General features: G+C 40.0%; 1 protein-coding gene across 13 annotated transcripts in view; it reads right to left on the reverse strand.

The window, feature by feature from the left end:
- Positions 1-926: 926 nt before the first annotated feature.
- Positions 927-22,759, reverse strand: part of LOC310837225 (contactin-4) — a 509,134-nt gene continuing 487,301 nt past the window's right edge. For 12 of the 13 annotated variants that reach the window (XM_083723375.1, XM_083723366.1, XM_083723372.1 and 9 more), the window contains 9 exons: positions 18,331-18,489; positions 17,823-17,972; positions 15,438-15,508; positions 12,833-13,067; positions 8,637-8,752; positions 6,938-7,124; positions 6,412-6,524; positions 5,178-5,346; positions 927-3,447 (listed from right to left, as the gene is read on the reverse strand). In XM_083723375.1, coding sequence (XP_083579501.1) covers positions 3,347-3,447; positions 5,178-5,346; positions 6,412-6,524; positions 6,938-7,124; positions 8,637-8,752; positions 12,833-13,067; positions 15,438-15,508; positions 17,823-17,972; positions 18,331-18,489 — 1,301 coding nt within the window. In that variant the 3' untranslated portion in view covers positions 927-3,346. The remainder of the gene's footprint in view (positions 3,448-5,177; positions 5,347-6,411; positions 6,525-6,937; positions 7,125-8,636; positions 8,753-12,832; positions 13,068-15,437; positions 15,509-17,822; positions 17,973-18,330; positions 18,490-22,759) is intronic. The other variant, XM_083723377.1, reaches the window with a different exon arrangement.

Genomic DNA, 22,759 nt, shown 5'->3' on the forward strand with positions numbered 1-22,759 from the left:
CTTCATTTTTGCACCTTAAATATAGTTGCAAGGAAGGGAAAATGAAGTAATAAATATGCACCTGATCCACTTGCAGGATAAGCCTCTGCTTGTCTACTCAAGGGTCAGTCTAACTTCCATGGGTCTTGCTCCCAGATAAGTGTAGAATTGCAGCCTTGATGTGTCACCAGATAAATTGACAGCCAACCCAATAAATGGTGCATCTTGGCTAGTGAGGTGCTGAAGTTTGAACTAGGCAGTATTCGAAGTCCAGCTGTTTGCAGTTTCAGCCTTTGCTTCTTGGCACCTTGCTGTGAACTTCTGTAGCTCCGTCTATCATTCCCAAACTTAGGCTTCTGGATATTGCTACAAGCACACATACAGTTTCCAAGGATATCAGGACTACTTGGAAATGTGGTTCCTGCGGTTTCCGACATCCCCAGAAAGGGCACCAGGAACCTTTTAGCAGTGAGGGGTCACTAGTATCCTTAAAGACATCAGGAACCATGGGAAGTACATTTCCAAAGGTTCTTATGGTCTTGAGTGTCTAGGGTTTAATAGCACTCTGGCTTGCGAACCTTTGCTACTGCTATCCATAGTCAAGTTTGGAAATGAGGAATGCATGTGTGTCTTTTGGGGATTTCATTGCAGGGTTTGAAGGCAGCAAACCTCTAGCTCTTCCTACAATTCCAATTACAGCATTGGCATAGGCTCTTAATTAGAAATAAACATTTGTTTTAAAATTATTTTAAAATAATGTTGTTTTTCTTCTTTTCTTTTCTTTTTAATGGTGCCCATTCCATGTTGAGTTTTTGGAAATCTGTCCACCATTGATCCTGGGTGTTTTCACAACACAAACAGTTGAGATTAAGAGTGTAATGGAGTATTATTTTTTTTAACAAAGAACCACCACGAATGCAGGAAAAATGCCTATAAACACAGGAACATTTACAAATAACAGAATATTTATTACCAATAACTATAAAAAAGATTACATCTGCTAGATCACTGATAAATATCATTTACACTGGGGAGAAAAACTACAAGGCTTTTTTTCTTTCATTTTCTTTCTTTTGTGGGTTTTTTTGTTTTGTTTTTGTTTTTACATAGAAGTAACCATATCAAACTAAGAAAGGAACACAGCTTGAAATACTGACAATATTTCTCTGGTTAACACCCCTGACTTACACAAGTGGAATCCTGATTATGAGTTACTTAGTAAATATATTTTGAAAGTAGTTTAAAAGTTAGCTTGTATTGTTCTGGAAGCAAAACAGACAAGTTACAGGCAAATTTAAACTATCAGGAAGAACAAATTATAAACCTCTGCAGTGCATTTTTTTTTTAATTTGGAGAAAAGAATGAACAGAAAGCTTCATTGATGTCTTAATTATTATTGTTCCATCTGAGCATATGTACAAAATTTTACCCCAGTAACAAATAAATCTTTTGTATTAATATATTTTTTCTTTTTAAATTCTGGGCATGGTTCATATACCTTCCCAGACTCTGGTGAACACATGGAGTGGAGCTTGGATGGAGCTCTGCATGTGCAAGCTTGTGCAGAAGTTCATATGTTCTTCATTGAGAACCGGTATGCACACCCAAGTCAGTGGAGATAGTGCTCAACCCAAGCTTTCATGGAAATGGATGACAGCTTCATAGGAAAATGTCATGATGGACTGCAATCACTGTCACATTTGAATAGGATTTTATCAACATGCTAGATATGTATAAAGAGCTTGTCAAGAAAATTAAAGCTAGGTCTTCAGAACACTCTTCAGGTGTTGGGTTCTGTTCACTTGTGCTAGCAAAAAGGCAAGAGGGTTTGATATCTTAAAATAAAGGAGCTATTTGGAAGTGCATAGAGACACCCAGACATACATATAATTTTTTTTTAATGGAAAAAAGCCTTTTTAGGGAAGTATTCACTAGAATGGTATTTATTAGAGTTAGCTTATAACCTATACTCAAACAAAAATCGTATAAACAGATAATTTCGGAATTCAGTTTATGAAACCAAACTATAGAGAATTACAGTTAAACATGTACCTGTCAAAAGAAACATATGTTCCAACACAGAAATCAGCATACTTATGTTTCATTTAAAGTCTCACAGACGCACAGACTTCCTTATTAAAATGGTGCAAATCCAGAATTCCATGAATTGCTCAAAGGGTGGAATTTCAAGATTTTCACCGCATTCAGCATCTTGTCCTTTGCTATACCAACGTCTGGTCTACATTACTATAGGAGCGATCACGACTAAATGGAACGAATGTTCAATTTAATATTTATTAATTTTTTAGAGAAAACTCAAGTACATTCAAATGAAAATCTTTGCTATGCATCATTAAAATATTAGCTAGCTGATACTATGCAGTTGACTTACACAAACCTGAAAGCAAATGCATTGAAAGTTATTTTAGATTTGTCTTTTTTTGTAATTTGATCCAAGAATGAACACCTTACATGTCATTTAAACAAACAAAAAAACCACTCTAGCTGCTTTAAATAGCAGCATGGTCCATCTTCCTCCTTTGCACATATTGGGGGAAAGGATCCTGAAAAAGTATTCCAGTTAACCTTCCTCTTCCCTCTCCCAGTCCTCCAGCTGGCTGTACTGCTGGCACCAGACATGTATATCCTGTCTTTCATCTAGCAGCCCACTCCATCCCTCCTTGTGGAAGTTGTCTGTGCATCAGGGGCTAGGAATAGCCAATGGATAAGGCCCAGTGCCCACAAGTGCTGCAATAGCAGCAGCAAACCTGAGGCCATCAGGGAGAGGGGAGGGTAGACTTCATATAATGCCTGTTTGGGATCCTACCTGTGTACAGATAAGCCCAGGTACCTTGAAGAATGGATCGAGGTCAAAAGAGCTTTGCCAGTGCACTCTTGTAAAACTATACAATCAATTTGAAACCAGTGTACTGAGAACTTTCGACCTGGCTATAAAACATTCCAAAACAACGTATTTTTGCAACAGTAAATGCCATCAATAGCATTTCATAGCAGAGGGGGAAAGAAATTAATATCTACATCATATGTTAACTTTAAAAAAGTCTATAAAACACTAAATATATAATAAAAAATATGCATATAAGGACATATGTAAACTGCTTTGGTAACATCGTATTACAGATGTTTTCAGTGCATTGCAGAGTTTCCAAAGAAACTTCAGACAAAGCTATATTTGCTTTGAGGAAGTACTGTATAATGCCATTCCTAGAGAAGCATAAAACATTTTTTTTTCCAGTAGTAAGATGTACTCGAACAACAATATTACTTAGTACTGGGTGTCTTCAAAACAACTAGCTAAATGTTGCTTAGTTATATTATAAACAGGAAGTCCTTTAGATATTTTTTGTCATAAACTTGATCTAGCTGTGAGGGAAATCATTATTGTGCTGATGGCTGACAACGTACAAGCATTTGAAGTAGAAGCGCCCGACCCTCTCACATAGGCATCTAGGAAAAGAAGAAAAAAGAAATCACAAGGTTTGATATCTTGCAGCTTCACATACATGAACAAGTGACATAACATGCCTCACTTTTATGGTGCTCCTGCATTCAGTAACATGAAAGAATTACTTTGGCACTGATTCAAATGGAAAGCTTTTATACTGACAGGAATGCTAAGTAGCAGGAAGGAAAAACAGGGATTGGGGCTCTAGTCCAGAGTTTCAGTGTGCATGCAAAAATTCTGCATAAAAGTATTCCCAATTCCACTGTAATGCACCGAAGTGTTTTGACATACGTTTCCTGCCTTTATATCCTGCCTTCCCTCCAAAGAGCTCAAGGTGGTTTATATGGTTTCCCCCTATCTTTAGCCTCACAGCCACCTTGTGTGGTACATTTGCTGAGAGACTATAACTAGTCCAAGAAAGAGATGCGAAGGCCTGGAAAAAAACCTGTAAAAATGGGGGGGGGGGGACATTCTTTTTCTCTGGGGTTTTTTCCAGGTCTTCCCATCTCTAGTCTAAGGTCACACTCAATGAGGTTCTTGGCCATGTAAGAATTTGTACCCAGGTCTCCATAATTCATTAGCTGGCATTTAAGTTGCCACAATAATTTTTGGTAACAACAATAATAAAATATTGATATGTGAATGGAAAAACCCTAGTGTACACGGGAGCCCCATATAAACCTGTTGTGCTCTGTGTTGTGGGTAGTAGAGCTAATGACTAAAGCAAGCCTATTCTTTTGTTCCTGACTTAGTACTTGTTATGTGCCTGCAGGAAAACTACTGCAATGCCATAATTAACCTTTAACACAACTCCACTTTTGTAGGGACAATTTACTGTCATTTTAGGTGCACAGAGGGATAAATTCTAGTGCTTTGTTTGGTCACACAACTGAAAATGCCTATATAAAAAGAATCTCCCATTATGATGGAAAAACCATTAAGCAGAAAAGGAGGGCCTTTTCTTTTGCAAGAGTTTATTCAAAGAAGATAGTTACAAAACTGAGAAAGTCACCTTCTGTTCTAACTAAAGAAAATTTCATTCATTGCCAGGGCCAGCCTGAGACATTTTGGCACCTGAAGTGAAGCCCAAAATGCCATCCCTCCCTACTGGGTAAGTAAAGATCTACATCAGGAACAAGCGGGGCTGGGGAGCATCAGTTTAACTTTTCCAGACCACTGAAGCGGCAATCAAAGGCCATTGCAAGGCGAGGGGGTGTACTCTGAATCACTCTGGGTGGGAGCAGAGCCCAGAGGATCCCAGAGGGCAGCCCATGCCATTTCTTTCTTTGGGTGGGAGGAGACCAGGGCTTCCTATTTCCCAAAAGGCCGCAGTAGAGGCGGCATGGGGGATGCTCCTGAGGATGTAGCAGATCCAGGCTCAAAAGCAATGTGTGTCAGTGGGCAATGCATTCCTTGTGGGCTGGATCTGCTGCCTGAGGCAGTTGTCTCATCTTGCCTTATGGGTGGGCCAGCCCTGCTCTGGCTAATATGACCATGATATAGATACATAATTTACAAAACTGAAGAATTCTAAATACTGTCATATGGGTGACAGAGGAATCATTAACAAAACTTTATGTATAGTAAGATACTTCCTTGGTACTATTTATTACATTTTAAAAGCACTCTGCAATAAAGTTCTATGCACAGAGAAACAAATTCAGCCCTGGATCATTCAATGGGGGGGAAACTGAAGTATCCTCACATGGCAAAGAACATCAAGGGCTCTTACTTGATATCTTTGGAATTCGGATCTGCTCGCTGCTACTGCCATCTCCTCCATCACTGAATGGCTTTATTTCTATGATGTAATCTTCATCAAAAGGCAGCGAAAGCTCCACAGATGTTTTGTTAGTTTCTATAACAGATGTGCTGCTTTGTCTATTCCATCTGTATAAAACCTAGACCGTATTTTTAGCCAAGGGGAAGAAAGAAAGGAAGAAAAAAAAGCAAGAGCCTTAAATTTTCTATAGAAGTTGCTTCTATTTCTAGGACTTATATTAATAGCTAATCAACTCTTATAGTCCCTAGAAAAAATATATGCCTTGGCTTTTGAAAAGTCGTGTGGCTTTTTGTCATACTCTTGAGCATTAGGATGCATTACTTTCATTCTCTTGTTGGTTTTGTGAAGTCAGAGCTGTTCGTGTAGCTCTGCTCTCCTTGAGATCAAAATACCGTACTTGGTAGAATTGCACCAAAAATTTCATGTCTTATGATCTGCAAATGCCAATACATCACCACCATGCTGAGAAGCTGCTGTTGCACCAGTGTCACAATGGCTGCAACAACTCAAGCTCCCCATGCAAGACCTTGCCTGTATCAGATGAGCCCGGCAAGGAAGTGGACTGAAATATTAAGCAGAAGTCATCAGGATGAACAACTCCTTTGCTACTTGCAGCACTGCAGACATTAGTAATATCTCATGAGCCTAGGCAGCACAGCATTAAGCTCATGCTTTGTGGTTCTTTCTACAATCGAGCGGTATATAAATTTTATGAAATAAAATGGGGGGGGGGAATGCTCCAAACAGGTGCTGAGTAGGAGGAGGAAGCTAGGTAGCCTACATTGGTGCAAGTGCTAGTGGTGTATTTTGTCCTGGGATTGGGCCACTGCATTTTGAATCATTTAAAACCTGTGCCTCTCAGAGGCATTGGTTGTCAGTTCTTGATCAGTTTGGGTGATGCTTTAATGCCATTGGACTTGCTGGTGAAAAATAGTCCTGGTTTATTAGATTATCATCCTCATAATATACACTGCATAGTATGCATATTTACTGATATCACTGAAGTCTACAGAACATTATCAAAGTTGTTTAGATCATAGCCCATGTGAAGTTTATGTCAATTTCAGATCCCACTGAAAATTTTAAATGTTCACAGTTCATCCAGAAGTTAGGTAGTTCAATACAGCGGTACTGCTTAATGTCTCATAACAATGGAAAAGAAGGTTCGCTGCCCGTTACGTACTTTATATCCTTTCACCTCAGATTCATTATTCTGTGCTTTTACTTGATCCCAGTTCAGTATAATCTTAGAGTCCGATGAGTTCCAAATGATGTTTCCAGGGGGTTGACTTGGTGCTAAATTCAAGGTGAAGGAGAGTGAATGTTATTAAGGAGCAAAGTTTTCCTTCCTCTTTCAGTATAGTTTATGAGAGGCTCTTAGTGAACTCTTACATTTGCTTAGTTCAAGAGCTCCTGGAAAACATGTATTCCAAGTCAGCAGCAGAGCTGACATGGCAAAGTATTAGGGATGAAAAAGGGAATCAGATGGTAATTCAGTGCACTGGTGACAAGTAAGCACTTGCTTACTGAACAGAAAGACAAATATTTTTCTTTCCTGCCCAGCAAAGACTGCAGTTTTCTGTGTTCCCGTTAATAAAATTAGGGATGCTGGAATATTATGGGTACTCAAAAATGCAGCACAGAGTAGTACCATGTAGCAAAAAAAAAGAAAGAAAGAAAGAAAGAAAAAGTGCTCCCCCCACACTCACGTGGCTTTTTAGTTGTCACATTGACTACTGGACTGGAAGGTCCCATTCCTGCTGTGTTGTAAGCTTTGACAGCCATGTGGTACAAAACATTGCCTTTCAAGCTGGTGACTTTTGCAAAGGTTTGATTGGTAGCCGTTCTGATTCTTCCAGCCTGCTCTTCCTTATCCCCATGCCTCCAGTATCTAACCTGCACAAATGAAACACATGCTTTCATATTTAAACTCCACACCTGAATAGCCACTTTACAATTTGAAGTAGCTTAGAACAACCCAGCAAACCTTCATACATTCCCGCCACAGAGTAAGATTAGCTCTACAAAATCTGTCTCTGACCGAAGTTTCTATCATGCAGTTTTCTATTCCATTCCATTCAATTCAATTCCGTGTTACGTTTATTGGTTTCCCATGTAAATAGTAGATCTCTCATTGAGCCAATCCTGCTTTGGGCCAATCAAATGCCATAGCTCAATTATTTAAGGTTCTGCCCAGATGGAGGGCTCTAATCTGCCACAGTCACATGGCATCTTGTGGTTGATATCGATCCAAAGCTGCATTGATCGAAGCTAGTGGTAAACTGAAGGCCTAGGTTTTTTTATCTGAAACAGGGGTGCCACATTCCCGTGTTGTTGTTGTTTGTGTGTGAAATGACGTAAAGGCCTTGATATCATAAAACCTTTACTACAGAAAAAAGAATCGACACAACTTCGTTCTTGGAAGAGTTTACAGTATCTTTGTCTGGATTTTTGCTTTAGCAGTTCTCCATAAATCCTGCCATTGCCTTTATTTCAAGAGGCTGCACTGTTTCAAGATAACCCTTCCATGCGTGAAACCAGCAGTCAGCACATCTGACCACTGCAGTAGTCTCACTGATGGGCATGTTTATAGCCCTTAATAATAATGATAATGATAATAATAGTTTATGACATTTATATACTGCCCTATACCCGCAGGTTTTAACATTCCACTTAACTACACTGATCATAGAATGTTGTGTTCTTCACAGGTCCAAAGGAGGGGTTCCCTAACAGGAGCATTTCCCTATTTTTATTTCTAGTTCTATGACTTTAAATCTTGTATCAAAGAAGAAAGACATCTAAAATATAATATGCACAATAAACGGGCATTTAGGCTTGCACTGTGGCTGCGTGTTGTGTATTTTTTACTATATGGTGGAGCAAATATGGTGGAGAGCCAGTGTGGTGTAGTGGTTAAGAGTGGTGGACTCGTAATCTGGTGAACCAGGTTCACTTCCCCGCTCCTCCACATGCAGCTGCTGGGTGACCTTGGGCTAGTCACACTTCTCTGAAGTCTCTCAGCCTCACTCACCTCACAGAGTGTTTGTTGGGGGAGGAGGAGGAGGGGAAAGGAGAATGTTAGCCGCTTTGAGACTCCTTAAAGGGAGTGAAAGGCGGGATATCAAATCCAAACTCTTCTCAAATCCAAATAGCTGATAGTTCATGGAATTTGCAGAAACCTAAGGCCTGCATGAGGGCTTCCACCTTGCATTGCAACGCACTAAGACTGACAATCACGTTTTATTACTGCTCATTGATACCAAGTGGATTAGCATACGCTTAAGTGCATTAAGAGGGGGGGAGGGAAGGGAGATTTTCAGTTTAAAACAAAGTATTTGTGCACATAATACTGTTTCAGACTAAACAAGGATTGTTTCAGGCTAATTATGTCCCTTACGTTCTTACCTCGTAGCCCTGTATTCTTCCTTTGCTCTGGGTCTCTGGGAGCAAGGTCCAAAATACTTGTACTTCTGAAGCAGAAAGGCTTTTGGCAAAGACATGGGTTGGAGCTCTGGTGGGTTCTAAAAAGAAGAAACAGTGGTTAGATGTAGATTCACCTTTGTAGTCATAGCTATTTTTCATCCTACCTAACCAATGGATAAAGTCAGCTTTGACTCTGTGGATGCCTTAAGGCAAGTCACTATATCTCACCCTCAGATATAAATTAGACATTACTACAGATGTTGGTCTGCTAACAAAACAACAGGCCAATGACTAGCATCAGAATTTCACTATTTTGCAGGAATGCATGTTTTTGATAGGTTGAAGAAATAACGTGGATTTGGGCTCTTGTGCAATAAGATAAAATAAAATAAAATAAAAAATAAAATAAAGCCCCTCAATTTTTTGTGGTGCTGGAAAAATGCACTGTAAAGTATGGGATAATTGTGCCACATAGCCTCCCCATAAACAAAGCAGAATGGACGGTCAACTAACAATGATGTTGTAATAACTCTGTGCAAATTCTTTGCTGGCAAGTTGGAGTGAATGCTCAATAAACAGGACGTTGGAAGACTCCTCCATCTCCCCCACCCCCCAACCCCGCAGCAATACAAAGTGATACTCAGCATATGACATAATAATATCATGAAGAGATATTATTTCCTGTTCTCCAGAAGGAACAGGCAGTGAACCAGAGTGTGATGATTATGTCTCGAGCATCCCTAGGTTTGTATGAAGGGAGGAGCTGAAGAAGAACAGCCCAGGAATAAGGTAGCATAGGGTAGCTTGCAGGTGTCTCTACACATTGGGGTGAGGAACCTTTGTAGCCAAGTGGGCCAGAGCATTATCTCCTCACCCCTCCTGGGCTACGTTTGACAGGTAAGTAGGCTGCTCACCTGTCAATCACTGGACATCATGCAACCTTTTGGCCTCCGATTTTCTGCAGTGCTTTTAACGGGGCTTTTGAAAAGCTGACAGTTGTTCTCAGATCTTCACAAGCACCATTCAAACTGCTGTGGAGAACAGAGCTTTGAGAAGTGCTATCTTGCCTTGCACTTTGGAAGGGGTTTTGCAGGCACCACTGATTGGTGGTGCCTGCAAGCATCCTTTTGGCTGAGCCCTGCCCTTAGCTGCCCCACCCCTGGCTGAAACGGCCTCTCGGGTCAAATGGGGCGGCATGACAGGCCTAATTAGGTCCCCCACGCCAGCATACCTGTTATGGAGACCAGATTCAGCTGTTAAAAGGATTGTGTATAATCAGTAGGTGAAGGGAGAGCCAGGATTGTGGTGGCAGACCTGAGTTGGTAGTTCTATGTGCCCAGAGGCAGCCTGTGCCCAGTCTGCACAATCTATCCCACAATTGTGTGGGATAGATGCAACATAAAGTGTGCGCACAGCTTGTATGCATGTAGCCTCTGCCCTGAAGAATTGTCTGCATGTGGAAGTTATAAGAGGGCCAGCAACTGATGACTGTATAAGCCTGTTAAGCTCCACATTTTCAAACCTGCCTGGCAGCAGCTCTCCAGCATCTTAAGCAAAGGCCTTTCCTAAGCATTATAACCCAAGGCCATTTAATTTGAGATAGCAGTGGTTGGATTTGGGTCTTTGCATATATGAAACCTGTAAATGTCATGCTCTACAACTGAGCTTTGGCCCTTTTGTGTGGAATATCAATTCTGCAACAAATAATTCATGAAAAGATTTCTTTCCTAAATTTATTCAGTGTGCCATGTACTGATAACATTTAAGATAAATCAGAGCAGTTTCCAATTGGAGGATACAGTGGTACCTCGGTTTACAAACTTAATCCGTTCTGAAATAGAAACCGCTCTTAAACCGAAGCACGCTTTCCCTAATGAGGCCTCCCACTGCATTTCCATCATTCAGATTCCATTCTCCTCCTCCTCCTCGTTTAGTCGTGTCCGACTCTTCGTGACCCCATGGACCACAGCACGCCAGGCACTCTTGTCTTCCACTGCCTCCCGCAGTTTGGTCAAACTCATGCTGGTAGCTTCGAGAACACTGTCCAACCATCTCGTCCTCTGTCGTCCCCTTCTCATTGTGCCCTCCACCTTTCCCAACATCAGGGTCTTTTCCAGTGAGTCTTCTCTTCTCATGAGGTGGCCAAAGTATTGGAGTCTCAGCTTCAGGATCTGTCCTTCCAGTGAGCACTCAGGGCTGATTTCCTTAAGAATGGATAGGTTTGATCTTCTTGCAGTCCATGGGACTTTCAAGAGTCTCCTCCAGCACCATAATTCAAAAGCATCAATTCTTCGGCGATCAGCCTTCTTGATGGTCCAGCTCTCACTTCCAAACATCACTACTGGGAAAACCATGGCTTTAACTATACGGACCTTTGTTGGCAAGGTGATGTCTCTGCTTTTTAAGATGCTGTCTAGGTTTGTCATTGCTTTTCTCCCAAAAAGCAGGCATCTTTTAATTTCGTGGCTGCTGTCACCATCTGCAGTGATCATGGAGCCCAAGAAAGTAAAATCTCTCACTGCCTCCATTTCTTCCCCTTCTATTTGCCAGGAGGTGATGGGCCCAGTGGCCATGATCTTCGTTTTTTTGATGTTAAGCTTCAGACCATATTTTGCACTCTCTTCTTTCACCCTCATTAAAAGGGTCTTTAATTCCTCCTCACTTTCTGCCATCAAGGTTGTGTCATCTGCATATCTGAGGCTGTTGATATTTCTTCTGGCAATCTTAATTCCGGCTTGGGATTCATCCAGCCCAGCCTTTCGCATGATGAATTCTGCATATAAGTTAAATAAGCAAGAAGACAATATACAGCCTTGTTGTACTTCTTTCCCAATTTTGAACCAATCAGTTGTTCCATATCCAGTTCTAAATGTAGCTTCTTGTCCCTCATAGAGATTTCTCAGGAGACAGATGAGGTGATCAGGCACTCCTATTTCTTTAAGAACTTGTCATAGTTTGCTGTGGTCGACACAGTCAAAGGCTTTTGCATAGTCAATGAAGCAGAAGTAGATTTCTTTCTGGAACTCTCTAGCTTTCTCCATAATCCAGCGCATTCCATTCTTAGACTGAGGTAAAGTTCGCAAACTGGGACACTACTTCCAGTTTTGCGGAGTTCGTAAACCAAATCATTCGTAAACAGGACTGTTCTTAAACCAAGGTCCCACTGTATTCATTTCTGCTAAATATTAGTACATTCCTTCAGAGAAGACATACATGTAATGGAAACTATCAAATTCCTTGTTATGTATTGCAAACAAATAAGATGTGTTATTGCATCCCTAGTATAATCTCGGAGTAGAGTTAAACTCAAGATCAAAGCCCTGGTACTGGACATACCGCAATCCTGATAAGAGCCCCAACTACCCTGTGAGGAAGAAATGACACAGCAGACAAGAAGGGACAGTCCTCTCCACTCCCTGCTAGGCCAGGATCTTCTCCCTCCTGGAGATTTTAGTGCCAAATGCTTCTAACAAAAGGCAGCAGGAGGACCACTGCTCTCAGGCTGAGAGCATCAACATGTGAGCCTACCTGCTGCCACGAGAGCGGCAAGAAGCTGGAAGATCCAAGCTAGGCTCCAGAAGGCAAAGGCTCCCTATAAGGTCAGCAATTTCTGGCTGCATTAGGGACCTTTCCAGGAAGGCTGGGTTGATTGTGAGCAGCTTGTTGCTATGCAAGCTGGTCATTATAAAAACCTTATAGCATCAAGAATTGAGCCCGAGTTTTCTCATTTCGCTCTTTAATGTCATGCATTTCCCCCTCTCCTTTTATGTCATGTATTTTTAGACTGTAAACCTCGTGGCAGGGTATGTTGTGTTTATATATCCTTAAACCATTCTGTAATCCTTTCCAGCTGAAGAGCTGGGTATAAATTCTTGAATGGACAAATGAATGAATGAATAAAATTGCACAGTGCCAATAAACATCAAAATTAGAAATTAAGTTTGCAAAGCGTTTAGACATAAATGGCAACTTAAATGAATGACCTAATTCTTCTTGATGCACAATATTACTGTTAATATGATTATTACTAATTTAGAGGAGAATATATTCCAAAACTGGACACATGCTTATTTATTGTAAGCAGACCTGGACATCAGTAGAATGTGCCAATAATATATAGATGCCTTCTGTAAATGGCCAACTTGTCACATGCAATAGATTACTAGGCTGGACTTTACCTTCATCAGCTGAATAAACAATTGTGACGGGGCTGAAAGAACCTTCTCCTTTGTTGTTGTACACCCCCACTTTGACTTCATATGGAGAAAACGGTGGTAAACTCTCATTCCGGAACACGTATCTGGAGGCATCGGGAGAAACCACTACCGTCTGCATCCAACTTATTGTCCCAACTGGACGGAAGGCAACCACGTAACCAAACCCACCTCCATTTTGTAACTCTTCAGGCACTGTCTACATCAAGAAAAGAAATAATGGGAACAGCCCAATGTGTAGAATGGATTTACAAAGAGGCACAATAAAAATGGTCTCCAAGAAATTTAACGGATCCATATAGTGCAATTTGGAAATACACTCTCTGGCAGAGGAAATTAAACACTCAACTTGAAAAGCATTTTATGTTTCTGTGCTAATTTGTTCCAGCTATCTGATGTGGTTTTTATGGTCTATTTGCGCCTATGAAAACATGACTTATTAAAAATAGCATAAGAAGAAGAACCAACTGCAGCCTAGATATTATGGACAGCTAATAATCAAAGCTGAAGCATGTAAATGCCATCTGCAAGGCAGCTCTTAGAATCTGAATTTATCTAAATGGACTTAAATCCAAATAAGGACAGAATTACACATCCATCTGGAGATTTACTTTCTGTTTTTGCTCCCACCGTCTTCACTAATAAAGAAGAAGCCACTTTATAAGCTGTGTTTGCCACTTCCTTTAGATCTGAGTCATAAACATGTTATGAGTGAGATGCTCTGGTATTTGTGTAGTGGGAAAGGAAATGGGTTTTAACAACTCAGGGGAAATCAGTGTAGGAATGTGGTGTACAAGCATATAATAAAAGCTTCTTTGCAGAGATTACAGAGAGTTTCCGACTTCTTAAAAACCCTAGTGTCGCAGTTAAGAAAAGCAAGTGTCTTAAGTTTTCCAGTCCTACCCCTTTGTATTCTATAGGAACCACAGTTTTAAATCCACACTGGCACTTTCAGTTGCATGGGATATTGCCCAAACTGGGTATACAATAGAATGTTCACAACTTAACTGTACCACACGCAAAGACTCATAAAAATGGACCAATTGCCTCACTCGGATGTCCGCTATTAACTAATCATGTAAATAGTCAATTCAATCTATAGTATTGTATATACCCAAAGGCCTTCACAATGAACAACAGGGGGCAGAAGTAAGACATTCTTCAAAATCACACAACATAAGTCTACAACATAAAATTATAAAATCACAATGCATTAATATAACTGGAGTGAAGCTTCGTAGATGGCAGAACCCATTTGAGTTTGAAAACTACAATTGAAGCATTTCATAACCCCCAGTTCCTCTTTTGTTAGAGGCAGTAAATGCAATGATTTTAAAGCGGTTGAGATTACTACACCACAAAGACTCCATGACTTTTACCAATGTCCCTCTCTGTTCCCTTGTGTCTGTTCCTACCTTACCAGATGCAGTGAGTAGCTAGTTTTGAAGCAAAAGGGCACAACCTACTTTAAGTATGCTGTGAACTTCTATGTGGCAGGGAGTGCATGTTGAAGTGGGATGCAGACTAGCAGGCAAATGCTGTCTGATGTCAGAACCAGTCACATCACCACCAGGTCACTGGTGCACATATTGCAATTATCTAGTCTTGCATATTTTAAGCTTTAGCAAGGAAGCTAAAGAAATGAAAAACCGCATTCTAGGAAATGTCTGTATTCAGAACGCCACTTAAGCACGTTCTCAAGTTTGGCTGAAACCAATTGGATTAGCATGTGCTCAAGTGTTATATTTGAATTGGAAGAGCAACATGGTTTTCTCCATTCTTATGGGTTCTCACGGAGGGGGAGATTTTTGTGCACCTACAGTCAGGTCTTAAATATCTCCGATTTATACTTCTTGAAAATTATGGGTTATACTTTAGACACTGTACATTTTTTAACATTGTTTTTGTTGAAGGCATGGAGCAAAACTAATTAATTCCAAGAAAGGTGAACTTCAGCACATTAAGGAACGACACAAGTATTGGAAAACAAATATATTGCCTTCTAGTACATCTCAGAAGCAACAACCTGCTTGTCAAGCAATCCATGCATTTTTCCTTCTGTAAGGATGTGGAAAATGCAAATCAGAAATGAGAGTACTTTTCCTGACTGTAACCCACAGGGTCTGTTTGAAATTGCTAAGCAGGTAAGGCAAACGTATATTATGCATGCTTTCTCTTCCCAAAGAAATTATAATTTGGTGAGAATTCTTTGTTGGAGAACCCTAACCCATTCCCTTCTTCTAAAACCTCTTCTTACGTTTTACACTGGGAAGAGAGAACAATTCCAAAACCAGTTTGGGTATGTAGCAAGGGTGTGCTATCTCTGCCCTGGGCTTCTCCTTTCTTGCCATGTTTCAGCCCTGCAACCCATTCAGAGATCTTCTTTCCCTCTTGAAATTTGGAGTGGAGGCAGACAGGACTGGCGTATTATTTATAACAATACTACGTCCCTTCGCAAAATGCTGCCTGATTCAACACCCTCAAGTCAGTCTCTGGTAGGTTTGGCACAAAAAGGGAAACAGTTCATTTCCCTCCCCTTTCTTGCCCCGTGAATTCACAGCTCACTTACCTCCCAGGTTATGACCAACTCAGACTTGGTACCACCACCTCCACTGACATTAGCTGGAGTGACTTCAGGAACTATAGAAAAGGGGAGAAAAGTGACTATTACAAGGTAAGGATAGCTTGTTTGGTGTTTATACAGGGAAGATATATTGGTGTCTACGCTTTTAGCAAAGATTTAAAACAAAAACAATTTCTGGGTTTTCAGGAGAAATTGAAAATACAGTGGTACCTTGGTTCTCAAACGTCTTGGTACTCAAACAACTTGGAACCCAAACACTACAAAGCCAGAAGTTAGTGTTCCGGTTTGCAAACATTTTTTTGGAAGCCGAATGTGCTCTGAGTGTTACGATTCCGTTCTGAGTGTTATGGTTTGGTCTGTTTGTTTTGCCTTTTTGCGGCTCTTTTTTTGTTTGTTTTTGTGACTGTGTGGAACCCAGTAATACTGATTGATTGATTGATTATGCGACTGTAGTACATTATTGCTTTCATTTTATGGATCAGTGGTCTCATTAGATAGTAAAATACATGTTAAATTGCTGTTTTAGGGGTTGCTTTTAAGAGTCTGGAACAGATTAATCCATTTTGCATTACTTTCTATGGAAAAGCATGCCTTGGTTTTGGAACGGATTTCCAGAATGGATTAAGTTTGAGAACCAATGTACCACTGTTTTTTTAGATAACCTGTTGTTGCCAGATGTTTTTTTCTCCATTTTTGAACATTTTAAAAAATAATTTTTCACCTTTAATAAGATGAGTTTGCCATCTTTATGTAACATTTCATTTATGTGCTGTCACTCTTAACTATTCTGTCACTGAGATTTCAAAGCAAATTTCTTTTGGAAGTACCATTTTATAAAATGGAGAGGGGAGGGAATTCTAAATATCTTAATGTCTACGTTGCAATGTAAAAGAGAAGCATTCATCAGAATATTGATTAAAATGCTTTGCAGCAGGTTTTTATGATGCACTTTGAGAGCACGTAATACATAATTTTGAAAATGAGATGGCCAAACAGCATATTTATGAGCCAATTACCTGTTGCAAATAGTTTTAAAAATTATTTCCCCTATAACACATTTCATTTATTTATAATCATAAAACTGATTGCTACTAACTTAGGTCTACAGATTTTGGTAAATATGCAAGCAGACAATAAGGCTGAGTCAACAGTAGCTAATTTAATGAACTGGATATTTTATATGTCTTTGACTTCCCTTGCAGATATTAGAGAATTTAAGGTCGTACAGGCAACAACTAGTACCCATTCTTTACATTCGATTCTAAAACAACACTGTAGACATTATTATCCTTTTTTCATGTCAACACTTGAGTGTTTTTTCTGCAATCAAATGGTATATAAATTCTATTATTTTTTTAAAAATAATAGTTGTACCATGGAAGATTACATGGTATTGAAATTGTTTGATAGGACCTTTGTCCCTCCCACCCTACAAAGCATATCTTTTGTGGGGATGGGGTGGGGGGCACAGGGGGAAGAGAGGGAGAGGAAGGTCTTTTGCACAGACAAAAGGTGTTTCACTCACAATAGCTGTTTTCAACCTAAAGTAATACTGCAAGTGTAGCATGGGACATTCCACAGGGACTCTGTTTTGCATTATATTCCATTTGTTACTAGAGCCACCCCAGATTGCTGCACCACATAATAAGGAATATACAACGTTAGCAATAAAAGCTTTTCTCATCGGTTCAAACAAATGATGGCTTTTAATATAACTTGAGAGTCTTTAAAGCTCCCAATGAATGGGCAGATTAAATTTTGATTCCATCCAAATTGGGGGGGGGGGTGTAGGGTGTTTTCATAAAAATGAAGCCCTAGCACTTACGTGAGCAACACTCTTTTATTATATAACCACACAGGATCTCATTTATGTCACTGATGCCTTTTGGCAAACACTACCTTTTTTTGATGTTTACAATAAGTTTAGAGATTAATCGCCTTATACCAACTTGGAATAATGAACGGTATCTTATTGAGGATGCTGGAAAGTATATCTATGATGGGGAAACTACAGTTCCCATGATTCCCCCCCCCCTCCAAGGGTGATTTCAAGCTCTTGCCTCAGTCAGCAAGGCAGTAATTGGGGGTGATGGAAGTTCTAGTCCAAAACCTCAGGAGGGCCTTCAGCTTGGGAAGGCTGGGATATATGCGCTATAAGGTGTCAAAAAGGAAACACTGTACCTCCATGCCTCCTGTTATGAGCATGAGGAGGTGTGGACACAGCAGTAGTAAACTGCTAAAAATAAAGTTTGCTCAGTTAAATGCATTGCCTTCTTACACAGACAATTTTGACCAAGTAAATGTAGTTATTTAATGGAAGTGTCAAAGACTGATTGAAATGCCAAATGCAGCATTTCAGCTTCTACTTACGAGCCTCTTCAGTTCTCCGTTTCTCTGATGGTTTGCTTGGCTCTCCAATCCCAATAAGGCTGGCGGCAACTACCCGGAATTCATACTCAACCCACGGGTTTAAACTCACTACTGTTGCCGTAAATGTGTTTCCATCTATGACGTCGGGCACTAGGGGAGAAAAGCGTAGGTCAAGAATGTAAGAATGCCCAATGGTTACCGAATAATGAAATATTTGGATTAAAAACAAAATAAAGTGGGGGAAAGGACAGAAAGTAGACTCTAGAGATAAGCCATTAGTTGGCCGCTCTTTTTTCTGTTTGCTAAATTTGGGATGAAAAAATATTGAGAAAGAAATATAGATATAGATGTAAATGAGTTAATGATATGTTCCATTCAGTCACAAGAAGAGAACTGGATCAGACCAACACTGCTTCTTCCCCATAACCAGAAATCCCATGGGCTCATGGAAAACGGTTAAAGCAAGCTTCAGTGGTCATATTCTGCATGTTCTAAGATGTCTAGTTACCTGTGTTGACCGCTTGCCATCCCACAGAAAATGGGGTCCTTGCTTGAACAACGTATGTTGTAATGGGACTGCGATTATCTGCTCCTGGCCTCCAGGATACCTGAGCTGTAGTGTCTGTGATTTCATCAATTGTCACAGCTTCGGGTGGACCTGGTGGACCTGTTATGAAGCACACATAACACAAGTTTCAAATATCCTCAATAAGACATACCCTGCATGTAAAATATCTCACGTCAAGTATTAAGAGGTAACAAGACCTTTCAGCTCAAGGTTTAAGTTAATAGTTTTCAGTATGCAAAGAAGTCTTTTAAAACAGATCAAACAATGACAACTCTGGGATACTTTGGACAATATATATTTAATTTGAACCACTTATAGTTCCCTTCAGCAAGAATGAATTTCCATGATGTGCACTCTTTTTTTCTGAGTTTATTTTCGCACAGATAATCAAACATTAACCATAGTGGCTAAAGCTACATATTTTATAGTGGATTAAATACATGCATAGTTGCTTTTGCAAATGAAATCTGCTCTTGGACACTCACTTTTATCTCCTATAGATAGATGCTGTCTACTTACACATTTTTAATAAAAAAGCCTTTAGGAAAAGTAGCAGATAGGGACCCCAAATTGCATTTTGCCGTAGTTAAAAATATGAGGCTTGTGAGGCAAGGCCTGGAAACTTTGCGAGATAGCAGCTTCAGGATTATGTTAAATGAATGAATGTCAGTGCAATCCTATGCACATTCACTATGAAATAATCCTCAATATGTTCATCACGTTCAATTAAACATTTCAAAGATTGAAATATCATGATTTAGTCACCTATTTTTAATGCCTAACCTTCTAGCACTTGAATTTCCATTCAAACAGTTCAATAAAAAAAGTCACAGCCTGCTTTGCAACCCCAGAGTAAATTAAGTCATTTTAGAACCATAATTTGAAATGTAACCACTCCAGTATAACTTTACCCCTCAGCACTCTATGAAATCAGTTCTGAATAAGGTTGTACTGTGTGCCTCCAGCAAGAATACTTAGTAGTCCTTGCTTTCACAGCTGGTCAGTCTTCATAGATCTGCCAGTTCAAAGGCAGAATGGTGGGTTATTATAGCGTTACCTAGCATGATGTACTTTACAAATTACATCTCCCTAATGGTCAGTAGATGGAACAATTGATTATAGGGAAATATGAGACAACTCAAACAAACTATACTTTCATTTCAGAGCTTTCTCAATTGAATTCTTACTGAAATCAATTTTGATAAGTTTATCTTGTTCTGTAATGGATAGACCATTTATTTATTTATTTACTTATTTACTTACTTACTTACTTACTTACTTACTTGCTTACTAACTTACTTAACTGACAGCTAGAACAATATTTCGGGATGAGACTGCCAAAAATAGGATTTTTATCGAACAAGCAAGACTATATAACATCTAAAATGGCTGTTTGTGCAGCAACAGCCAGAAACAATCATAAAATGTTTTGGTTTTTTTGAAACGCTATAGTTTGCAATAACAGAGACTCTGATCTAAAGCTCTACATTCTGTGATAGCCCTGTCCATAATGGAATTTTCTGTCTTGTATTTTAAGCTCTGCTGCCAGCCTACGTTTAATAGTAGATGCAAAGCCTATGGTTTAAAATTAAAAAATGGACTGAGACTGAAGTCCTAAACACACTTACACAGCCACACTTATTTGTGAGTACACATGTGGAGGATTGTGCTGTGAGGATGGCAGTCTTCACACACCTAAGAGCAAGCCCAAATAAACACGTATAAGATTGCACTGTTTCGACCTTGCTATTTTTAAACCCTACTATTAAAGGTTAGAAATGGGGTGTAAAACACCTGCCTTAAGGCAGAACCAAGAACCTTGGAGGCCACATTAAAATTATGTCATTTGTGACTTTCTAACTGATCCTGCTTTAAAACTTTCAAAGCAAGAGAGTGGCTCATATTTAGTGTATGGGGCAGTGAAGATTCTTGAATTGTTAAAAATGGAATGTCTGCAGTAGAGTTCACCAGCTGAGTGCCCACATAGGCTTACATTGGTGTCCCTGGACATGCCCCACCCCAAACTCTGAGCTTTCATTTTTTTTCTATTCCTCATAGATAAGAAAGTTAGGAAGCAAAATGTACATGCACCCTTGCAAGTAATTTCTATGAAATGAGCCACCTTGGCTGCTTCCACCTGTCATTGTTTCTGGACAGAGCTGTGATTGGTAAGTGAGTTGTTTACACACCAGACACACTCTGGGGTCCTAAAGAGGTGCAGTTTTCATCTCCCCTTTAATGCACTTTTCCTGCTCTTGTCTTAGTTTGTAGTTTTTAGAGTCTCTGCAGCTTGTCCTTCCTTTTCCCCTAGTAATCAGGACACATCTAGCCTGTGGTTGGGTACGTCTGAGATCAGGTAGTCTTCTGCAAATATCACTACACAATATATGTGGATGATGTTAAATAATAGCAACTCCCTCTAAAAAGAAATACGAAAACTTTGCAAGGAGGCTTAGTCCAATATGACATATCATGGATGCTTTTGTTGAGATTCCAGAAGAAGAAGAGGAGGAGGAGGAGTTTGGATTTGGCTCACAATCTCCTTTCCCTTGCTCCCCCACAACAAACACTCTGTGAGGTGAGTGGGGCTGAGAGACTTCAGAGAAGTGTGACTGGCCCAAGGACACCCAGCAGCTGCATGTGGAAGAGTGGGGAAGCGAACCCGGTTCCCCAGATTACAAGTCCACCGCTCTTAACCACTACACCACACTGGCATTGCAGGGGGTTGGACGAGAAGACCCTCAAGATCCCTTCTGACTCTACAGTTCTATGATTCTCATGTCCTTCCTTTCAAAGAGTTTTGGACTCTGCTACAAAGGGCTCTGTAAAGTTCCTCTGGTGGTTGCATTTCATAGGTGGTATATCTCACCATTTTGGTTCAGTACAGTTGTACCTTGGTTTTCGAACGCCTTGCGACTTGAACATTTTGGCTCCCCAACGCTGCAAACCTGAAAGTGAGTGTTCCAGTTTGCAAACTTTTTTTGGAAGCCAAATGTCTGACGTGGCTTCCGATTGAGTGCAGGAAGCTCCTGCAGCCAATCAGAAGCCATGCCTTGGTTTCTGAACAGTTTCGGAAGTTGAATGGACTTCTGGAACGGATTCCGTTCAAGAACCAAGGTACGACTGTACTAGTTTTAAGGGATAAAAGTCGTAACTCTCCTTCTCATGGAGCCATACAGAGTGAGTCTGATACTTCCAAGTTCTCCTATATTTGGGAATGCAACTTTGATCATAACAGTTTTGCCATGTTCTGTCCTGAAAGTGGTTTCTGGCATCCCAAGAGGAGTGTCCACAGATGTGCTCTCCCACATGGCTTCATGGTGAAAGAAGCCCCACCAGCTTGACCAAGCAAAAGCTCTTCTCCCAGGTTTGGAGATACCTGCTAAAATATTCTGCTTCGACCTACATAAAATGTTTACTAGTTATTTTTTTAAAAAATGGGATACAATCCTATCACCAGAATCCAAAAGACAGGTTGTTAGAGAGATGAAGCAGAAGGTCATAGATGCTTGTGCTACCTTAAAACCTAGCTGATTTATTCGGAGGTGAGTTTCTATTGGCAACAACCCAAGAAATTCAGAAGCCTTATGCTAAGCCAAAGTGGAGAGAGATTAAAAGTATCACAGATCTCTTAGTTTTTGTCAACTGCCATGTATTTCAGTCAAATTCAATGATGTAGTGACAGTAATAATTTTATGTGTAGCAGAAACAGAATCATAGCTCTAACTAGTTTCCCCCCCCTGTTCAAGTCAAGTTCTAAGATAGTATTTGACTAGAAGGGCCATGTGCCTTTTCATCACTAGCTGTTATCAGCAGGTGATGTAAAAGCTTGATTTACTGATCTTTTCTCCTCTCCAGCAGATGGTGCAATGTGCAAAGAAAATTCCTTTTGGAAGAAGGAGGGGTGTGGGGGAGAAGGAAATTCAAAATGCAGGAATAAAGTCATTAGCAGAATTTGCAGGCTCCTTGCAATATATTCTCCTCTTAACAGACTCCTAGCAAAATTTAAGATTATTCCCTACAAAATGATGCATATACTTTCAGTTAAGAACTTCAAGTATTACGGATTTTAAATATTTAACAGCCTAATGTATTGGTATTTAAACTGCTCATTGGGCCTCGTCCTCATTAAATGGAGTGTGCATTTAGTGCAGCAACAATATATCTTGCTCCCATGAGGGAACAGCTGATAAACCACTGCTGTCTTCTTAAATGGACAATGATCACGTTTCCTATTCTCTCTCCTGGCAAGAGGAAGATGGCTTCTTCTCTGAATTTCAAGAGGTTTATGTACGGACCACAGTGTTCATATTCAGAAGCACAACACACTTGATCAAAAACATGAGATAATTAAGGATTAAGCAACTTA

The sequence above is a fragment of the Podarcis gaigeae genome (genome assembly GCF_964106915.1).
Source record: "Podarcis gaigeae genome assembly, chromosome: 2".
In the NCBI taxonomy this organism is placed as follows: Eukaryota; Metazoa; Chordata; class Lepidosauria; order Squamata; family Lacertidae; genus Podarcis; species Podarcis gaigeae.